The sequence below is a fragment of the Microcaecilia unicolor genome, chromosome 4 (assembly GCF_901765095.1).
Source record: "Microcaecilia unicolor chromosome 4, aMicUni1.1, whole genome shotgun sequence".
In the NCBI taxonomy this organism is placed as follows: Eukaryota; Metazoa; Chordata; class Amphibia; order Gymnophiona; family Siphonopidae; genus Microcaecilia; species Microcaecilia unicolor.
In genome coordinates, this window is record NC_044034.1 from 290,698,673 (window position 1) to 290,715,435 (window position 16,763).

Genomic DNA, 16,763 nt, shown 5'->3' on the forward strand with positions numbered 1-16,763 from the left:
GTCAACTGAATTCCTTTTTAGAAGTAAAGCTGGGAGACCTGCCTCAGCCATTACCAGAGACAATAATAACATCAACCCCATAGATAGTTTATATTGTCTGGATAGCTTAAACCGGCCACCATGATTTGATTTTAGAAGTTGGCTTCTGAAATTTACAGATTTTCCTAAAAATGTGGAAACCCCCTGTTAATTGTGGACTATAGATGAGTAATGGATCTTTTTTCCTATTTTCTGAATTGCCTTAAAGTTTATGTTTTGATAATCTTTGTTTTAAGATACTAAATCATCTTTATCTGTATTCAAGATGTTCTTGATGTAATTAAAATATAAATAAATAAATAAAAAACACATTATACTTAGGAGTAGGTACAAAGGATAACCCGTTATCTAATATTTTAATCTCAGTATCTGTTAAGGCCCTGTGGGAAATGTTATATACATACTCCGAGAACAAGCACACTTACAATTCTCACAGCTACTACTACTACTACAAATCATTTCTATAGCACTAGTCGTACAAGTGGGTAGATGCCATCCCTGCGTCACCTGGTTCGGCAATATGCAATAGAAAAAAAATGAGAGCTTTCTGGACCGCGAGCAGTGCTCCGATGTGCATGCGCCAGTGCCTTCCCACCCGCAGTGTAATCTCGCTGACTCAGTTTTGTTTTCTCCATGTGAGAAGCTGCGTTTCGCTTGCTCCTCCCATGTCTGGGAAAAAGCTCTTTTTAGTGCCTTTTCGGCGGTGTTTGTGCCTACCTGTTCTTTTTAATATATATATCCCTTAGTGTCTTTAGTTTTTTTGCTCACATCTAAGTTTCTTTTCCTTTTCGGCACAGGCTGTTCTTTGGTCTGCTCGGTCGGGTCTCTGTTTTTTGTGCCTTATTCCACCTTTTTTAGGCGCCATCGTGACTTTTAATTTAGCCAAAGCCATTTTTCCTTCTATATCCACGAAGACTCCCAGTGGCTTCAGGTATTGTACCCAGTTCATCCGGACCATCTCTAGGAAAGACACCCATTCTTGGTGTCTTCAGTGCCTTGGGTCCGACCATAGCCCTGCCAACTGTGTCCGTTGTCTTCGTATGAAGAAAAGGACCCAGATTTCCCAAGAGGTTCAACGCGAGAAGATTTTTGGAGCCAGGTTCTTCGGCATCGAGGTCGGAGGTGTTGGTGTCGACATCAAGTGCTGCACCGGCATTGGGAGTCACGGTAGGGATGGCTGCTTTGTGACCCATCGCTGGCACCGCATGCGGCCCCAGTGTCCACTGCCACCCAGGCCAGCACCCTTTCGTCGTCAGTGGATGAAGCTTCTCCGGAATCAAGACAGGAGCCGGTTTCTTGACACTGTTCTCGAGGACATGGGTCCCCAAGAACGAGGTGGGGTCGGTCTTGGGCATCCCTTCGGGAGGTGCTCTCTGACACGATGAGGCGCATTCATGGGAATCAGAAGAGGATCTTCTGATGAGTCCTATGGGATTCCTTCTGAGCCCTCCCCAACACCTGAGAGGAGACTCTCCACCTAAAAAGCCTCTCTTTCACATCTTTTGTGTGGGAAATGGCTGAGGCCATTCCATTCCTCTTAGAAGTGGAGGATGAGCCCAGGACCAAGATGCTCGTAGTCCTGGACTATACCTCCCCTCCTAAGGAAGCAGTAACTGCTTCTCTCCATGAGGTACTCAAGGCAATCCTCGTCAGGAACTGGGCGTCCCTTCTGTCCTGGTGGTCCCCAAGAAAATACTTGATATCGGATCCACAGGGAACCTGGTTTGGTGAGGTCTCAGTTACCCCAGAATTCCATGGTGGTAGATGCCGCTCTCAAAAAAGCCAGGAGTTCTAGGGACTATGCCTCGGGGTCCCCCAGACAGAGAAACTAGAACCCTGGACTCTTTTGGGAGAAAGATGTATCGGGCCTCTATGCTCATTTTCCGTATCCAGTCATACTAGCTCTTCATAGCTCTTCACTTTCAGAACTCGGTGCGGCAGCTATCAGACTTGGTCGATGTGCGCCTTCTGGAGAAGGCCGAACTGTTTCACCAGTTGGTCAAGCAGCAGAAGGCGTGTTGTAAGTTCTTGGCCAGGGGCACTTACGACACTTTTGACGTGCCATCCAGGATCTCTGCCCAAGGTATAGCAATGTGCAGACTCTCATGGCTGCGTGTTTCTGATCTGGAACATTCTGTTCAGCAGAGGTTGGCGGATGCCCCTTGCCAGGGGGATAACCGTTTTGGAGAGAAGGTCGAATAGGTCGCTGACCAAATCAAGAAGCACACTGATGCTATGTTTTCTGCTCCCACCAGGCGTCTTCTGCAACTGCTTCCTTATCCAGGAGTTATTTTGGTAGGTCGCAGAGCGCTCTCTATTCCTTCTCTAGGCATAGGTTCACTCCAGCAGCTCACCAGCCTGCTCAGGCTCAGCCCCAGCGCGCTTGTTCTTGTCAACAGCATGCGCCCAAAGCCCCTGCTGCTCCCCAGCAAAAGCAAGGGACGAGCTTTTCACTGGCTCCAGCAAAGCATAAGTACAAAGTCACAAAGAAGGAGACAAGGAAGATGATGCCCAAAACAAACTTCTACTGGACTCGAAAAAGTTCACAGCAAAAGTTTATTGAAACAATCTGGACTCGACATGAATTGTGTTTCGGCCGCTCAGGCCTGCCTCAGGTGTCCCTAAAACAATATATAGCATATATATAAAAAATAAAAGATGTATAAAAATATAATCTAACATACATATAAAATGAAACTATATCATAAAGTGAAATACCAAAATTTAAACATTTAAATTAATTTTGTATATATACAAAAGAAGTACATATATAATCCTACTGAAGTTATACAGAAATGACTTTTTCGAGTCCAGTAGAAGTTTGTTTTGGGCATCATCTTCTTTGTCTCGTTCGCTGTGACTTTGTACTTTGGTTCCCCAGTGCGGAGGTTAGTTTTCTTCTGTGTTTGTCCAGCAGAGCATAACCACAGTTAAAGTGTCTGTCCCAGATGACTTGCCGGTTAGGGGGAAATTATGAGAGGCCACCTTTGGTGAAAAAACATTAATCTCCAACTGGTGGGTTCTTCAAATAGTCCGGTTCGGATACACCCTCAGTTTGCTTTCCAAACCTCCAAATTGTCCACCGAGAGCCCATTCTTTCAGCTCTTCTTTCAGCTCTCAGCACAAGCAGGTACTTTCAGAGGAGCTCTCCAACCTTCTCAAGGCCCATGCGCGGTCAAACCCATTCCACTAGGGGAAGAAGGGCAGGGATTCTATTCCCGGTACTTCCTTGTGCAGAAAGACAGGGGGGATTCATCCCATCCTAGACCTAAAGGCCCTGAACAAATTTCTAGTCCGCGAAAAGTTCAGGATTCCTTAGCATCCCTCTGGCCCAGCCCAGAATGTGACTGATGGGTTGTGCACGCCTTCCAGCAGGTGGAGACTGAGAAAAAAAACTGTGACTCTAGCGAGCCAATAAGAGCCCCTGCCAGCCACAGAAAGATCCAGTAATCTCTGTTTCCAGCAGGTGGAAGGTGGTGAGTCCTTCAGTCTCATTCTTTCTCTATTCTGTATTATTTAATTTTTGTCTGGTAGAAGGTTCAGGTTATTTCTGTGCATCTTTAAAATCTTAAAAAAAAAAAAAAAACCTGCTTTGAAGAGGCTGAGGCCCATGGGGGTCTCTGTTTGCCTTGGGGGTGTCACACTCGGGTGGCCGAGTCCCTCCCCCCTTAACCTCCCTAGGAAAAAAATTCGGTGTTTTGTGAAGCATTCTGTTTGACAGGAAAAGCCTTGCTAAGGTAAAGTTTCCTCCAGCTCTTCGTGGGAAGAACTGTAGAGGCAGGGAGAGGCAGCTGCTTTAAAAAAAAAAAAAAGAAAGAAAATCCGGGCTTTGTGCTGTTCTTGGCTGGATTTAGGCAAGCAGGGCAACTCCTCAAGTGTTTGTTTTTAAAGGGCGCTTTTACTTTTGCTTTGACGTTTGTTTTGCTCATCAGCTGTTCCGATGTCGGAGAAGCTTCGGCAGTGCTCTGTGTGTCAGTGTCGGGGCCTTGGGACGAGCGGGGGGGTCTGTAAATTCTGCACCGAGGCATAAATTTTTGAGGAGCAGGGTGCAGGACCAGCTAAATCGTTTGCATCCATGGTACGGGGGGGGGGGGGGGGGGGGGGGGGGGGGGGGGGGGGGGGATTCGGGTGTCTGTAATGCAGTCGCGTCTCCCTCTTCCTCGATGCCGGTTTTGGCGGGAATTTCCGCCATTTTAGATGTTTCCTTGTCAGACACCCCACGGGCCTCTCTGCCTTCTCTGTCTGCGGCTTCAGCTCCTGTTTTGCCTCAGGGGGAAGCTGGTTTCCCTCCTGAGTTTGTGGTACAGATGTACCAAGCCTTCTTGTTACACAAAACGGCTCCTGCTGAACCTCCAGCAAAGAGATCGTTGGAGGGTTCTTCTGTTCCTTTAAAGAGGGTCAGGCAATCTGTGGAGGCACAGCAGGATGATTCCTTTGGTCTTGAGCAGGAGCTGCCTTCTTTGGCAGAGGAGGCATGGTTTCCGGAAGAGGTTTTTCCTGAGGATCTTAATCAGGCAGTAGATGGAGAAGAATCTCTTCCTGTGGGGGAGGATCCTTGTGGTAAGAATTTTTCATAAAGATGACCTTCAGGCTCAGGCAGCTTCTTGGCGGAACGTTGTCTGGTTCCTCCAGAAGACATTTGTAGGGCGGCGACCTGGTCGTCTTTGCATTCTTTTTCTAAGCACTACCGTTTAGACGTCCTCAGTCGTCGACAGGTTGCTTTTGGGGTGCGAGTTTTGTCGGCGGGGCTGCTAGGGTCCCTCCCATAATTTCACTGCTTTACTTCCCATCAGTCACATTCTGGGCCGGTCCAGAGGAACGCTAAGGAAGGGTAAATTAGGCCTTACCTGCTAATTTTCTTTCCTTTAGTCCCTCCGGACCGGTCCAGATCCCTCCCTTCAGATATCTGTGTTTTCAGAGGTTAAAAGTTATTTATTGGAGCTGTGTTGCAAGTTTATTTCTCTATTAAAAAAAAAAAAAACAAGGAAAATGTTTTCTGGCTGTGTAATGTTCTGTTTATAGGACTTTGATATGTTTGGAGGCACTCACCCTTTGCTGGCAATGTGCCGGTGGCTGCTCAGGTTTTTTGGATGCACAGGTTATGTATTTCTTTTCTGGCTTTATTTCTGCTTTGGTACTTTATTACTGGATCTTTCTCTGGCTGGCAGGGGCTCTTATTGGCTCGCTAGAGTCACAGTTTTTTTTTCTCAGTCTCCACCTGCTGGAAGGTGTGCACAACCCATCAGTCACATTCTGGGCCGGTCCGGAGGGACTAAAGGAAAGAAAATTAGCAGGTAAGACCTAATTTACCCTTGGCTATGCTCTCTGGACTTGAAGGATGCATATACATACATCCTGATACTTCTAGCCCATTGGAAATATCTTCAGTTTCGGCTGGGAACACATCAGTTTCAGTACCGCGTGTTGCCTTTTGGCCTCATGTCAGCTCCCAGGGTCTTCACCAAGTATCTAGCAGTAGTCACTGTGTTGCTACGCAGACTGGGAGTTCATGTGTTCCCTTATCTAGACGATTGGCTGGTGAAGAGCACCTCCGAGGACGATGCTCGGGAGACAATGCGGATGACTATTCGGGTGCTGGACCTACTAGTGTTCGTTATCAACCACCCCAAGTCCCATCGCCAGCCGGTCTAACAATTGGAGTTCATAGGAGCCATGCTCGACAAGAGTGTTCAAGCCTACCTCTCAGAGACACAGGCAGACAATCTTGTCTCCCTGGCATCCAAGGTTCAAGTATCACAGCAGGTCACAGCTTGGCAGATGTTGAGATTGTTGGGCCACATGGCTTCCACAGTGTACATTACACCCATGGCACGCCCTAGAGGGTGTCATCCAAGTGTCCTTGGAGCTTGTTTGCTCTCTTCAATGATGGACAATTCGGTCCAGTTTGACCTTGGGGCTTCCATTCCAAATTCCTCAGCAATGAAAAGTGCTGACGATGGATGTGTCTCTCCTGAGTTGGGGAGCTGATGTAGATGGGCTTCACACACTGAGCCTGGTCCCTCCAGGAAACAAATCTTCAGATCAATCAATCTGGAGCTCCGAGCAATTTGGAATGCTCTAAAGGCTTTCAGAGATCAGCTGTTCAATCAAATTATTCTAATTCAAACAGTCAGGTTGCAATGTATTACATCAACAAGCTGGGGGCACTGGATCTCACACTCTTTTGTCAGGAAGCCGTCCAGATGTGTCATTGGGCTTGCCAGCACTGCATGTTTCTCCAAGCCAGTTATCTGGCAGGTGTAAACAACGAACTGGCCAACAGGCTGAGCAGGATAATGCAACCTTATGAGTGGTTTCTAAATATGGGCGTAGCCCACAAGATCTTCCGAGTGTGGGGCACTCACTCAGTGGACCTTTTTGCCACTCTTATCAACCACAAGGTCCCTCAGTTCTGTTCTAGGCTTCAGGCCCACGACAGACTAGTGTCGGATGCTTTCCTTCTTTATTGGGGGACAGGCCTTCTGTATGCATATCCTCCGATACCTCTAGTGGGAAAAACTTTGTTGAAACTCAAACAAGACTGCGGAACCATGATTCTGATTGCGCCCTATTTGGCCATGTCAGATTGGTTCCCTCTCCTTCTGGAATTGTCCTCCGAAGAACCATGGAGATTGGAGTGTTTTCCAACCCTCATCACTTAGACTGAGGGATTGCTTCTACATCCCAACCTCTGGCTCTCACAGCCTGGATGTTGAGAGCCTAGAATTCGCTTCCTTAGGTTTTTTGGAGGGTGTCTCCCAGGTCTTGCTGGCTTCCTGGAAAGATTCCACTAAGAGGTGTTATTCTTTTAAATGGAGGAGGTTTGCCATCTGGTGTGACAGCAAAGCCATAGATCCCCTTTCTTGTCCTACACAGACTCTGCTTGAATACCTTCTACACTTATCAGAGTCTGGTCTCCAGATCAACTCCGTAAGGATTCACCTTAGTGCAATTAGTGCTTATCATCAACGTGTAGAAGGTAAGCCTATCTCTGGACAGCCTCTAGTTCACTTCATGAAAGGTTTGCTTTTGTCAAAGCCCCCCCCCCCCCCCCCCCAACTCCCCCCTGTCAAACCTCCACCAGTGTCATGGGATCTCAGCGTCGTTCTCACCCAGCTCTTTTTGAGCCACTGAATTCCTGCCATCTGAAGTACTTGACCTGGAAGGTCGTTTTCTTGGTGGCTGTTACTTCAGCTTGTAGGGTCAGTAAGCTTCAGATCCTAGTAGCTGATGCATCTTATACTAAGTTTCATCACAACAAAGTAGTCCTCTGCACTCACCTTAAGTTCCTGCCAAAGGTGGTGTCAGAGTTCCATCTGAACCAGCCAATTGTCTTGCCAACATTCTTTCCCCGTCCTCATGCCCATCCTGGCAGAAGCAGCTTGCACACCTTGGACTGCAAGAGAGCGTTAGCCTTTTACACGGAGCAGACAAAGCCCTACACCAAGCTTTTTGTTTCATTTGATCCTAACAGGAGGGGGGGGGGTTGCCATCGGGAAATGCACCATGTCCAATTGGCTAGCCGATTGCATTTCCTTCACTTATGCCCAGGCCGGGTTGAATTTGGAGGGTCATTTCACGGCTTGTAATGTTAGAGCCATGGCTGCTTCGGTAGCTCACTTGAAGTCAGCCTCCATCAAAGAGATTTGCAAGGCTGCAACGTGGTCTTCAGTCCACACATTCACATCTTGCTACTGCCTTGAGCAGGATACCCAACATGACAGTCTGTTTGAGCAGTCAGTACTGCAGAATCTGTTTGGGGTCTAGAATCCAATTCTCCCCTCCTTTCCGTTTTACTCTGTTCCAGGCAGCGCACTCAGCTAGTTGTATATAGTTTCAGGTTAATCTGTATTAAGTCCTCACCGTTGCAAGGCCCAATTGACCAATGCTTGTTTTTTGGGGTGAGCCTAGATGCTAGGGATTCCCCATTTGTGAGAATTGTAAGCCTGCTTGTCCTCGGAGAAAGTGAAGATACTTACCTGTAGCAAGTATTCTCAGAGGACAACAGGCTTCATATTCTCATAATCCTGCCCACCTCCCTTTGGAGTTGTCTTTCGGTTTTTATAATGTTTAGTATTTTGCTTTTGTATTAAACTGAGCTGGTGTGGCGCTGCGAGTGGGAAGGCACGAGCGCATGCGCATTGGAGTGCTGCTCGTGCTCCAGAAAGCTCTTGGGTTTTTTTTTTCTATGGCATATTTCCAAACTGGGAGATGCAGGAATGGCATCTACCCACTTGTGAGAATATGAAGCCTGTTGTCCTCCTGAGAATACCTGCTACAGGTAAGTATCTTTGCTGTACTAAATACATTCTTTGGCTCTCTTGTCTCATTTTGTAATGTTGAAATCTCCCCCGGCCTTTCCCTCTTCCTGTGCTGCTGTTTAAGCCTCTCACATTCTTGACAAAATTTTTGCCTGTAAGGAATTCCTTTTCTATAACTGATCTAACTGGAAAACCATTTTTCTTTAATTCTTCCTTTACCTTTTGTTCTTTCTCCTTACTAGTCGTAAATCATTAGTGAGCATTTATTGAAGATTGCTTCCCATTGCAACATTATCATCATTAAACATGGTCTGAGGCTTAGTCATATGCAGACCTCTAGGGGAATCCTCATATCTACAGTAGTCCAATAACGATGATCCATGTAGCTCTGTCTTCTTACACCTTTTTCCAAGTTTCACAGCTTTCTCCCAATGTACAAGATGTCTTCCAGTTCTTCTGATGCTTTTTAAAAAAAAGGTTCAGATAGTAGGAGGCTATTCAAATAGTCCTCCAAAATGGCCTTTCAAGGTGAGAAAGACATCTCTCAAGGCCGGCGAAATCGGTATAATCGAAAGCCTATTTTGGCCGGCGCCAACTGCTTTCCATCACGGAGCCGGCCAAACTTCAAGGGGGCGTGTGTCGGTAGGGTAGCGAGGACGGGGCATGCTTTGAGATGGCCGGCTTCGCCTGATAATGGAAGAAAGAAAGCCGGCCTTGACTAGCATTTCGCCGGCTTCATTTGGTCCCTTTTTTTTCACAACCAAGCTTCGAAAAGGTGCCCCAACTGACCAAATGACCACCGGAGGGAATCAGGGATGACCTCCCCTTACTCCCCCAGTGGTCACCAACCCCCTCCCACCCAAAAATTTAAAAAAATATATATATATTTTTTGCCAACCTCTATGCCAGCCTGAAATGTCATACCCAGCTCTCTGACAGCAGTATGCAGGTCTCTGGAGTAGTGGGTGCAGTGCACTTCAGGCAGGTGGACCCAGGCCCATCCCCCCTACCTGATACACTCCAACCCCCCCCAAAACCCACTGTACCCACATGTAGGTGCCCCCTTCACCCATAGGGGCTATGGTAATGGTATACAATTGTGGGGAGTGGGTTTTGGGGGGGCTCAGCACCCAAGGTAAGGGAGGTATACACCTGGGAGCAATTTTTGAAGTCCACTGAAGTACCCCCTAGGGTGCCCGGTTGGTGTCCTGGCATGTGAGGGGGACCAGTGCACTACAAATGCTGGCCCCTCCCATGACCAAATGCCTTGGATTTGGCCGGGTTTGAGATCGCCGACCTCGGTTTCCATTATCGGCGAAAACCGATGCTGGCCATCTCTGACATTTGGCCGGCCCCAACTGTATTATTGAAACGAAAGATGGCCAGCCATCTTTTTCGATAATACGGTTCGGGACTGCTCTTTGTGGCGCCGGCCAAATAGATGGCTCGCCATCTATTTGGCTGGTGCCGTTCGATCATGCCCCTCATAGTAACATAGTAAATGACGGCAGATAAAGACCTGTATGGTCCATCCAGTCTGCTCAACAAGATAAATTTATTTTACATGGTACTAAAAATATTTTGAGTATAAAAGCCTGATACGTTGTTCTGTTTCAGTTTCCAGTGGGCCGTATCCACAGACACTTGAAGACTCGCACCACAAGCCATGGCCGAGTAGGGGCTACTGCTGCAGTGTATAGTGCAGCAATTCTCGAGTATCTTACTGCTGAGGTAAGTTCTTCAGTGTGCATCTGAAGGGAAGAAGCTGTACTAACAGCCTGTTTCTAATTTTTTTACACTGAGGGATAGATGTCTTAAGTGCACATATTTTCAGTTATTTTTGTATTCGTACTTTACATGACTCTGGGCAAGTCACTTAATGCTCCATTGCCCCAGGTACAAAATAAGTACTTTTATATAATATGTAAACCGCTTGGTTTGTAACCACAAAGGCCATATGTTGGTGTGATAATTCTGCTAAATGTCAGTACAGCAATATTTCAGTATTTGATTAAAGTGGGAGCTTATGAAAACTAGTCAAATTTAACTGACCAAAATGGATTACTTTTTCTAACTAGAAGAGACCAGGCTAAATCCTACTATATAAATGAAGAGTGACCGATGTGCTGCGCATGCGCAGAACAGCGCAGCACGTCACAGGTCTCTGCCATCAGGAGAAGGAAGTGCTGGCGAGGGAAAAGCTGTTCGCAAGGAACCGCGCTCTTGGCACACGGATGCCAGCAGCAATTACAAATCCCCCGAAGGCCAAAGGGAGGAGCGAAGTGGCTGGCAAAGATGAAAATACAGGGCGGTAGAGCTAAGGCGAGTGTAGTGAAATCAAGCGGTGGGGGCGGGGGTGCTGAAATGTTCGCTGTCCAGCCTGCCACTGCCTCTGGGCTCCTTCCCTGGAGCCCATGAGCTCGGCGCCGCACGCTGTGACTGACGCACTGAACATGGTGTTTCCACAGAACGATGTCTTTGCAAGTAACGACATCGTTCACAGATGAAAGGGGAAGTGTTAAAAACCTTGCTCTGACTTTGGATGTGCTAAACGTCAGACTATGATGGACAACTCTCCTCCCCCAGGTTGCAGTTGGCAGATGTGTGCAGCCTGCTGCTTTCCTATCACCGCTGTACGGGGCTGGCACTGGCAATTTTTTTTTTGTGGCTGTTTAGAGCACAACACCTCTCCCTTGCCACCACAGCTGAACTTGTTTGCCTTTTTTTTCATTCTCTCTTCCCCCCTCCCCCTCCACACACACACACACTCTGTCTCTCTCTCTCTCTCTCTCTCTCTCTCTCTCTCTCTTTGAGACACACGCACACACGCTTTCTCTCTCTCACACACATGCACACACATACACAGAATGTAGTATATAAAACTGTACTGTACACATCCACTCTCATTTCTTCAGCAGAGAGGGGGGATGAGGGGGAGGGGTCCTGAGACTAGGGGGGAGGGGGTCATGAGACCAGAGAGGGGGGGAGGTATCTCTTTCACGCACACACTCTCTCACAGTCAGTGTCTTTCTCGCACTCTCACACAATGTCTCTCTCACACTCTATGTCTCACACTGTATCACATTCACTCAATGTGTCACACAGTCACTCTCATACACTGTCTCACACACTCACACACACACACTGTATCTGGGTGAAACACACTCTCTCACACTCACTGTGTCTCTCACACACACACTTTCTCTCTTACAGACACACTCGCACTCAGTCTTACTCTCTCTCTGTCACACACACACTCGCACATTCACTCTCTCTCTCACAGAGTCACTCTCACACACACTCTCTCAATCATACACACTCCAAGGAACTCTCATTTCTCGCTTTGGCTATTTCATTACATTTTTCACAACAAAAATGTTGCCCGTTTTAATGGGCTTTACGACTAGTATTAAGAGATTTCTTAGTATCCAGCCACACCATTCTGAACAGGTAGGATTGTGTTCCCTTTTTACTAGCAGATGGAGTTAAAGAGCGGAGACTTCCAGTGACATCACTGGGATATAGGTTGGTGCTTTTCCTGGTACTCCCCTGGTCTACCTCAAGCAGATGGGTAAGGGTGTTCAAGCTAGTGCTGGTCATAGGCTTATGCCATGATTGAACCTAACTGCCTTGCTCCTGCTCCTTTTCCATTACTGAGGCCAGTCAAGTGCAGAGCTGATGGTTGCCAACCTTGGTCCCCATAGAGGTCTTGCCTACATGTCCCTCCCCACACTGCAGAGTTGGATCACCTAGACCCACTTTTGCCTTAAAAAGTTAAATAAATGCAAATTTAAATGCTGGAGAATTTGTGCTTTCCAGCAGGGCTGTGGAGTGTGAGTCAAAGGTTTGGTGTACTGATGACACTATTTTTCTACTATCAGACTACTGATATTAGGCTTTATATTTTTGCCCTGAATCTACAGTAGTGGTAATTATATGATATAAGTTTACCACATTAAATTTTTCTTTTTTTTTTTTTTTGAAGCTGGAGTCAGTGCATTTTTACTGACTCCAACTCTACCCAAAATAACTTCCAACTCCACAGCCCTGCTTTCCAGCTATATTTTGATTTCTCTGAAAGTAGGGAAAAGCATGAGAGGTTTGAGCTGAAGTGGTGGAGGGGGAGAGCCATTCTGCAGCCCATGTGGATCTGAGGAATTGGCCACAGTTGTTCAGGGCATGGGCAGGAGCACACTAATGTGGACAGACTAACCAGATGGGATTGGATTGGATTGGGCATTTTTTTTTTTAAATTCTCCGAGGACAAGTAGGCTGCTAGTTCTCACATGTGGGTCAACATCCGCATCGACCTGGGAATTCCATATCATCATGCTGATCAATCCATAGACTGGTGGGTTGTGTCCATCTACCAGCAGGTGGAGATAGAGAGCAAAGCTTTTGCCTCCCTATATGTGTTCATGTGCTGCCGGAAACTCCTCAGTATGTTCTCTATCTCAGCAGGTGGTGGTCACACACAGCAGCAGCTCTGGCTAGGTCTCCAAGCCTAATTTTTAGGTTTTGTTGAGTACCTGGGGTTGAGGGCTCTTCTTGAGCAAGTGCAAACCTGGTGGTGCCAGGTCCCTCCTTTTCTCCCCCCTCCCGCTGGCTCCGTTGAAAAAAAAAAAAAATTTTTGGACGTCCTTAAGGGCGTTTATTTCAACGTTTATTGCAGCTACTCACTGGGACACCAGTTCGTTACAGCTCGGAGCGAGAAGCAGGTAATTTTTACCTTTTTGTAGCGGGCAGGGGGTTCCCCGATCGATCTCCACGTGGCCTATGGCGTCGGAGGGCGAGGGCGCGAAGAATCGCTCCCCGGACCGCGTGTGCGCTTCTAGCGGGGATGCGGGGGTCTTAAAGTCTGATTCGCCCTTGTTGGGTGTCAGTTTGGAGGCCGGTCAGTGTCCCGGTTCTTCCTCCGGTGTGGCGGTTTTTCCCGCCATAAACGCCCATCCCCCGCTGCTCGCCTCCGCCATCTTGGCCGGCCACTCTGCTCGGACGGCTTCTTCTTGGGCCGCCCTTGAGGTGGGAGACGTTAATGCCATGGCCGCCCTTGATTTGGGCGACGGCAAAAAAGCGGCTAAAGTTAAGCGCAGTTCTTCCCGCGCGGCTCCTTCGCGGAGTGTCGCGCCGGACGCCATCTTGGATGCGCAGCATGTTTCTCCCCCGCTCTTGCGAGCGTCGGTTGAGGGTGCGTCTAGGGCTGTGGCCCAGGCTGCTGAAGTGCACAGTCTGGGGGGTTTCTCCCCCGATTTTATTTTGCTGCTGCATCAGGCCTTCCTTATGCAAAATGCTGCCCCTGCTCCCTTGTCCGATAAAGGGGTTGAGGCCCCCGGAAGTAAACGCCCTCGGGTGGATTCCCAGGCCTTAGAGGACTCTGTCTCCTCTGATGTAGATGAGGGCAGCGTATCTGAGTTCTCCCAACGGTCCTTTGGGGATTCCTTGGAGGAGACGGATTCCCGCTCAGATGGAGCGGATGACCCCTCTGCAGCGCTGATCTTTTAGTGTAGGCCATGAGCATTTTGAAGATTTCCTCTCCGGAGGACGTCTCTCCCTCAGCCCCTGTTGGCTCCGCCATTATGCTGGGGACGAAGCGCCCGCCTAGAACCTTCCACGTGCATGATGCCATGCACACCTTAATTTCGGCTCAATGGGATGTCCCGGAAGCGAGCCTCAAAGTGGCTAGGGCTATGTCCCGCCTCTATCCATTGCCTGAAAGTGAACGGGAGGCCTTTCTTTGGCCTACCGTGGATTCTTTAATCACTGCGGTGACTAAGAAAACGGCGTTGCCGGTGGAAGGTGGCATGGCATTTAGCCAGAGCAAAAATAAACAAAGTTTTGCCAGAGTCTTCTGCCGCATGTGCAGCGTGCATCGACTTCCCACCCGCTGCATGAGCTTGTCTCCTCAGTTTTTCTTCCTCTGCGACGTGGTGCGGCAGGTTCCTCCTGTGCTCCTCGTTGAGGCTTGGGAAAGAGTTTTCTGGAGAGCGAGTTTTTTCATTTTGTTTTCTTTGTTTAAAAAAAAAAAGTAGTAGTTTACCCGTAGTTTTTTTCTTTAGCTTTTTTTTCCTCCTCATTTTAAGTTTACTTTGTTTTTCGATAGTTGGGTTTCTCCCCTCTTTTATTATTAATATTTGTATAGCGCTACCAGACGCACACAGCGCTGAATACCTGACATAGAGAGACAGTCCCTGCTCAATAGAGCTTGCTTTTGTGTGCCCTTCCTTTTGGCACAATCGCGTCTTTTGATTTCGCCATGGCCGTTTTTCCTTCCATGTCATCGAAGACACCCAGCAGCTTGAAACGTTGTACTCTGTGCAACCGGACCATCTCGGGTACCAATACCCATTCCTGATGTATCCAGTGCCTTGGGCCCAACCATAGCCCAGCTGCTTGTAGTCTGTGTCTTCATATGAAGAAACTGACCCAAGTGGCTCGAGAAGCCGAACAAGAAAAACTTTTTGGGGCTCTGTCCGGTCCTTCGACATTGGTACCGAGGTCGGCAGCGTCGACATCAAGGGAGGCATCGATGTCAGGAGCAGAGGTAATGGCTGCTGAGAGAGCAACTCGAGCTGGGAGCAGTGAGGCATCGAGTGGGTCTCCACCTGATGTGCTGGGTCCGTTGCTTTTTAATGTATTTATAAATGACCTAGAGATGGGAATAACTAGTGAGGTAATTAAATTCGCCGATGACACAAAATTATTCAGGGTCGTCAAGTCGCAGGAGGAATGTGAACGATTACAGGAGGACCTTGCGAGACTGGGAGAATGGGCGTGCAAGTGGCAGATGAAGTTCATTCTCCGAGGACAAGCAGGCTGCTTGTTCTCACTGATGGGTGACGTCCACGGCAGCCCCTCCAATCGGAAACTTCACTAGCAAAGTCCTTTGCTAGCCCTCGCGCGCCCGCGCGCACCGCGCATGCGTGGCCGTCTTCCCGCCCGAAACCGGCTCGAGCCGGCCAGTCTTCTTTTGTCCGCACTCGGTACGGTCGTGTTTTCGCCGTGTCGAGCCCCGGAAAGTCAACCTCGCGCGTCCAATTTGTTTTGAGCGTGTTTTTTTCCTTCGGGAAAGCTTTACCTTAGTCGGGAAGTGCTCCGGAAACCCCCCGCCGGGTTTCGTGTAAATCCTCCCCGTACTTCCAGCTTTTTTGCCCCGGTAAGTTTTCTTTCGTCGTCGGGGAAGGCCTCTTTTCGGCCTCGGTCGAGATTTTTTCTCCCTCTAAATTTTGGTGCTTCAAATTTCGCCATTTCGGCTTTTGATTTCGCCGGCGTGATTTTTCCGCCCATGACATCGAAGCCTTCCAGCGGCTTCAAGAAGTGCACCCAGTGCGCCCGGGTTATCTCGCTCACTGATCGACACTCGTCGTGTCTTCAGTGTCTGGGGGCCTGAGCACCGCCCTCAGAACTGCAGTCTGTGTTCCCTGCTTCAAAGGCGGACTCAGGTAGCGAGACTAGCCCAGTGGAACGTGTTGTTCTCGGGCTCTTCGTCGGCATCGGCACCGGGATCTTCGAGTGCATCGACGTCGTCAGCGTCCAGACCATCTTCCTCGGCCGCCCCTGCATCGAGTGCATCGAGGCATCGGGCCTCTGCATCGGCGCCGAGACATCGGATAGCTGCATCGACGTCGGTGGTACCAGGACCTCGTCTGCTGATGTCGTCGGACGGTGGTGCATCGGGTGGAGTGCAGGTGAGGGCTGTCCATTCCCCTGCTGGTGGCGGTGAGCCCTCGGGTGGGTCTCCTCCTACCCTGAGGGCTCCTGCGGTACAGCCCCCCCGAGATCGACCTTCTTCAGTCTCGGCCCCGAGGAAGCGACGGATGGATTCGACGTCCTCCTCGTCGGTGCCGGGGAGCTCCGGTGACATGCTTCGGAAGAAATCGAAGAAGCATCGACACCGGTCTCCTCCCCGTGTCGGCACCGAGAGCTCTGGGTCGCCGAGGGAGTCGGCACCCAGCAGGCATCGGCACCGAGAGGACCGCTCACCCTCTGTTCAGGAGGTGTCGATGCGCTCCGCTCTGGACAGCCCGGAACAGCCTCCACGCCCGGAACAGGTACTGACGTCGACGCCTGCATCGACCTCTCAGCCTTTCTCTGCAGCCACTCTAAACGAGAGCCTCCGGGCCGTTCTCCCAGAGATTCTGGGAGAGCTGTTGCGCCCTACCCCTTCGGTACCGGCGGTGCTTGCGCCACCGGTACCGTCGAGCGTGGCGCCGGCTGGCCCATCGCCCAGGTTGAGGTCCCCGACGTTGGTACCGCGTGCGGTGCCGACCGCGGCCACCTCCCAGGAAGGCTCCCCGACTACGTCGGCGGAGGGAGCTTCGCCGATGCGGGCGAGGGAGTCTACCTCTCGACGCCCCCATCGTGGACGGGGTTCCACGGAGTCGAGCAGGGCGAGGTTGCAGACACAGGTCCGTGAGCTTGTGTCTGACACCGAGGGTGAGGCCTCGTGGGAGGAAGAGGAAGATC

The 16,763-nt window shown here is 49.4% G+C and overlaps 1 protein-coding gene across 1 annotated transcript in view; it reads left to right on the plus strand.

Moving 5' to 3' along the window:
- The window catches only part of LOC115469234 (histone H2A.V), a 128,026-nt gene that overhangs the window by 60,953 nt on the left and 50,310 nt on the right, over positions 1–16,763 (plus strand). Inside the window, exon 3 of the mRNA XM_030201675.1 lies at positions 9,918–10,031. Within this exon, the coding sequence (XP_030057535.1) occupies positions 9,918–10,031 (114 nt within the window). The remainder of the gene's footprint in view (positions 1–9,917; positions 10,032–16,763) is intronic.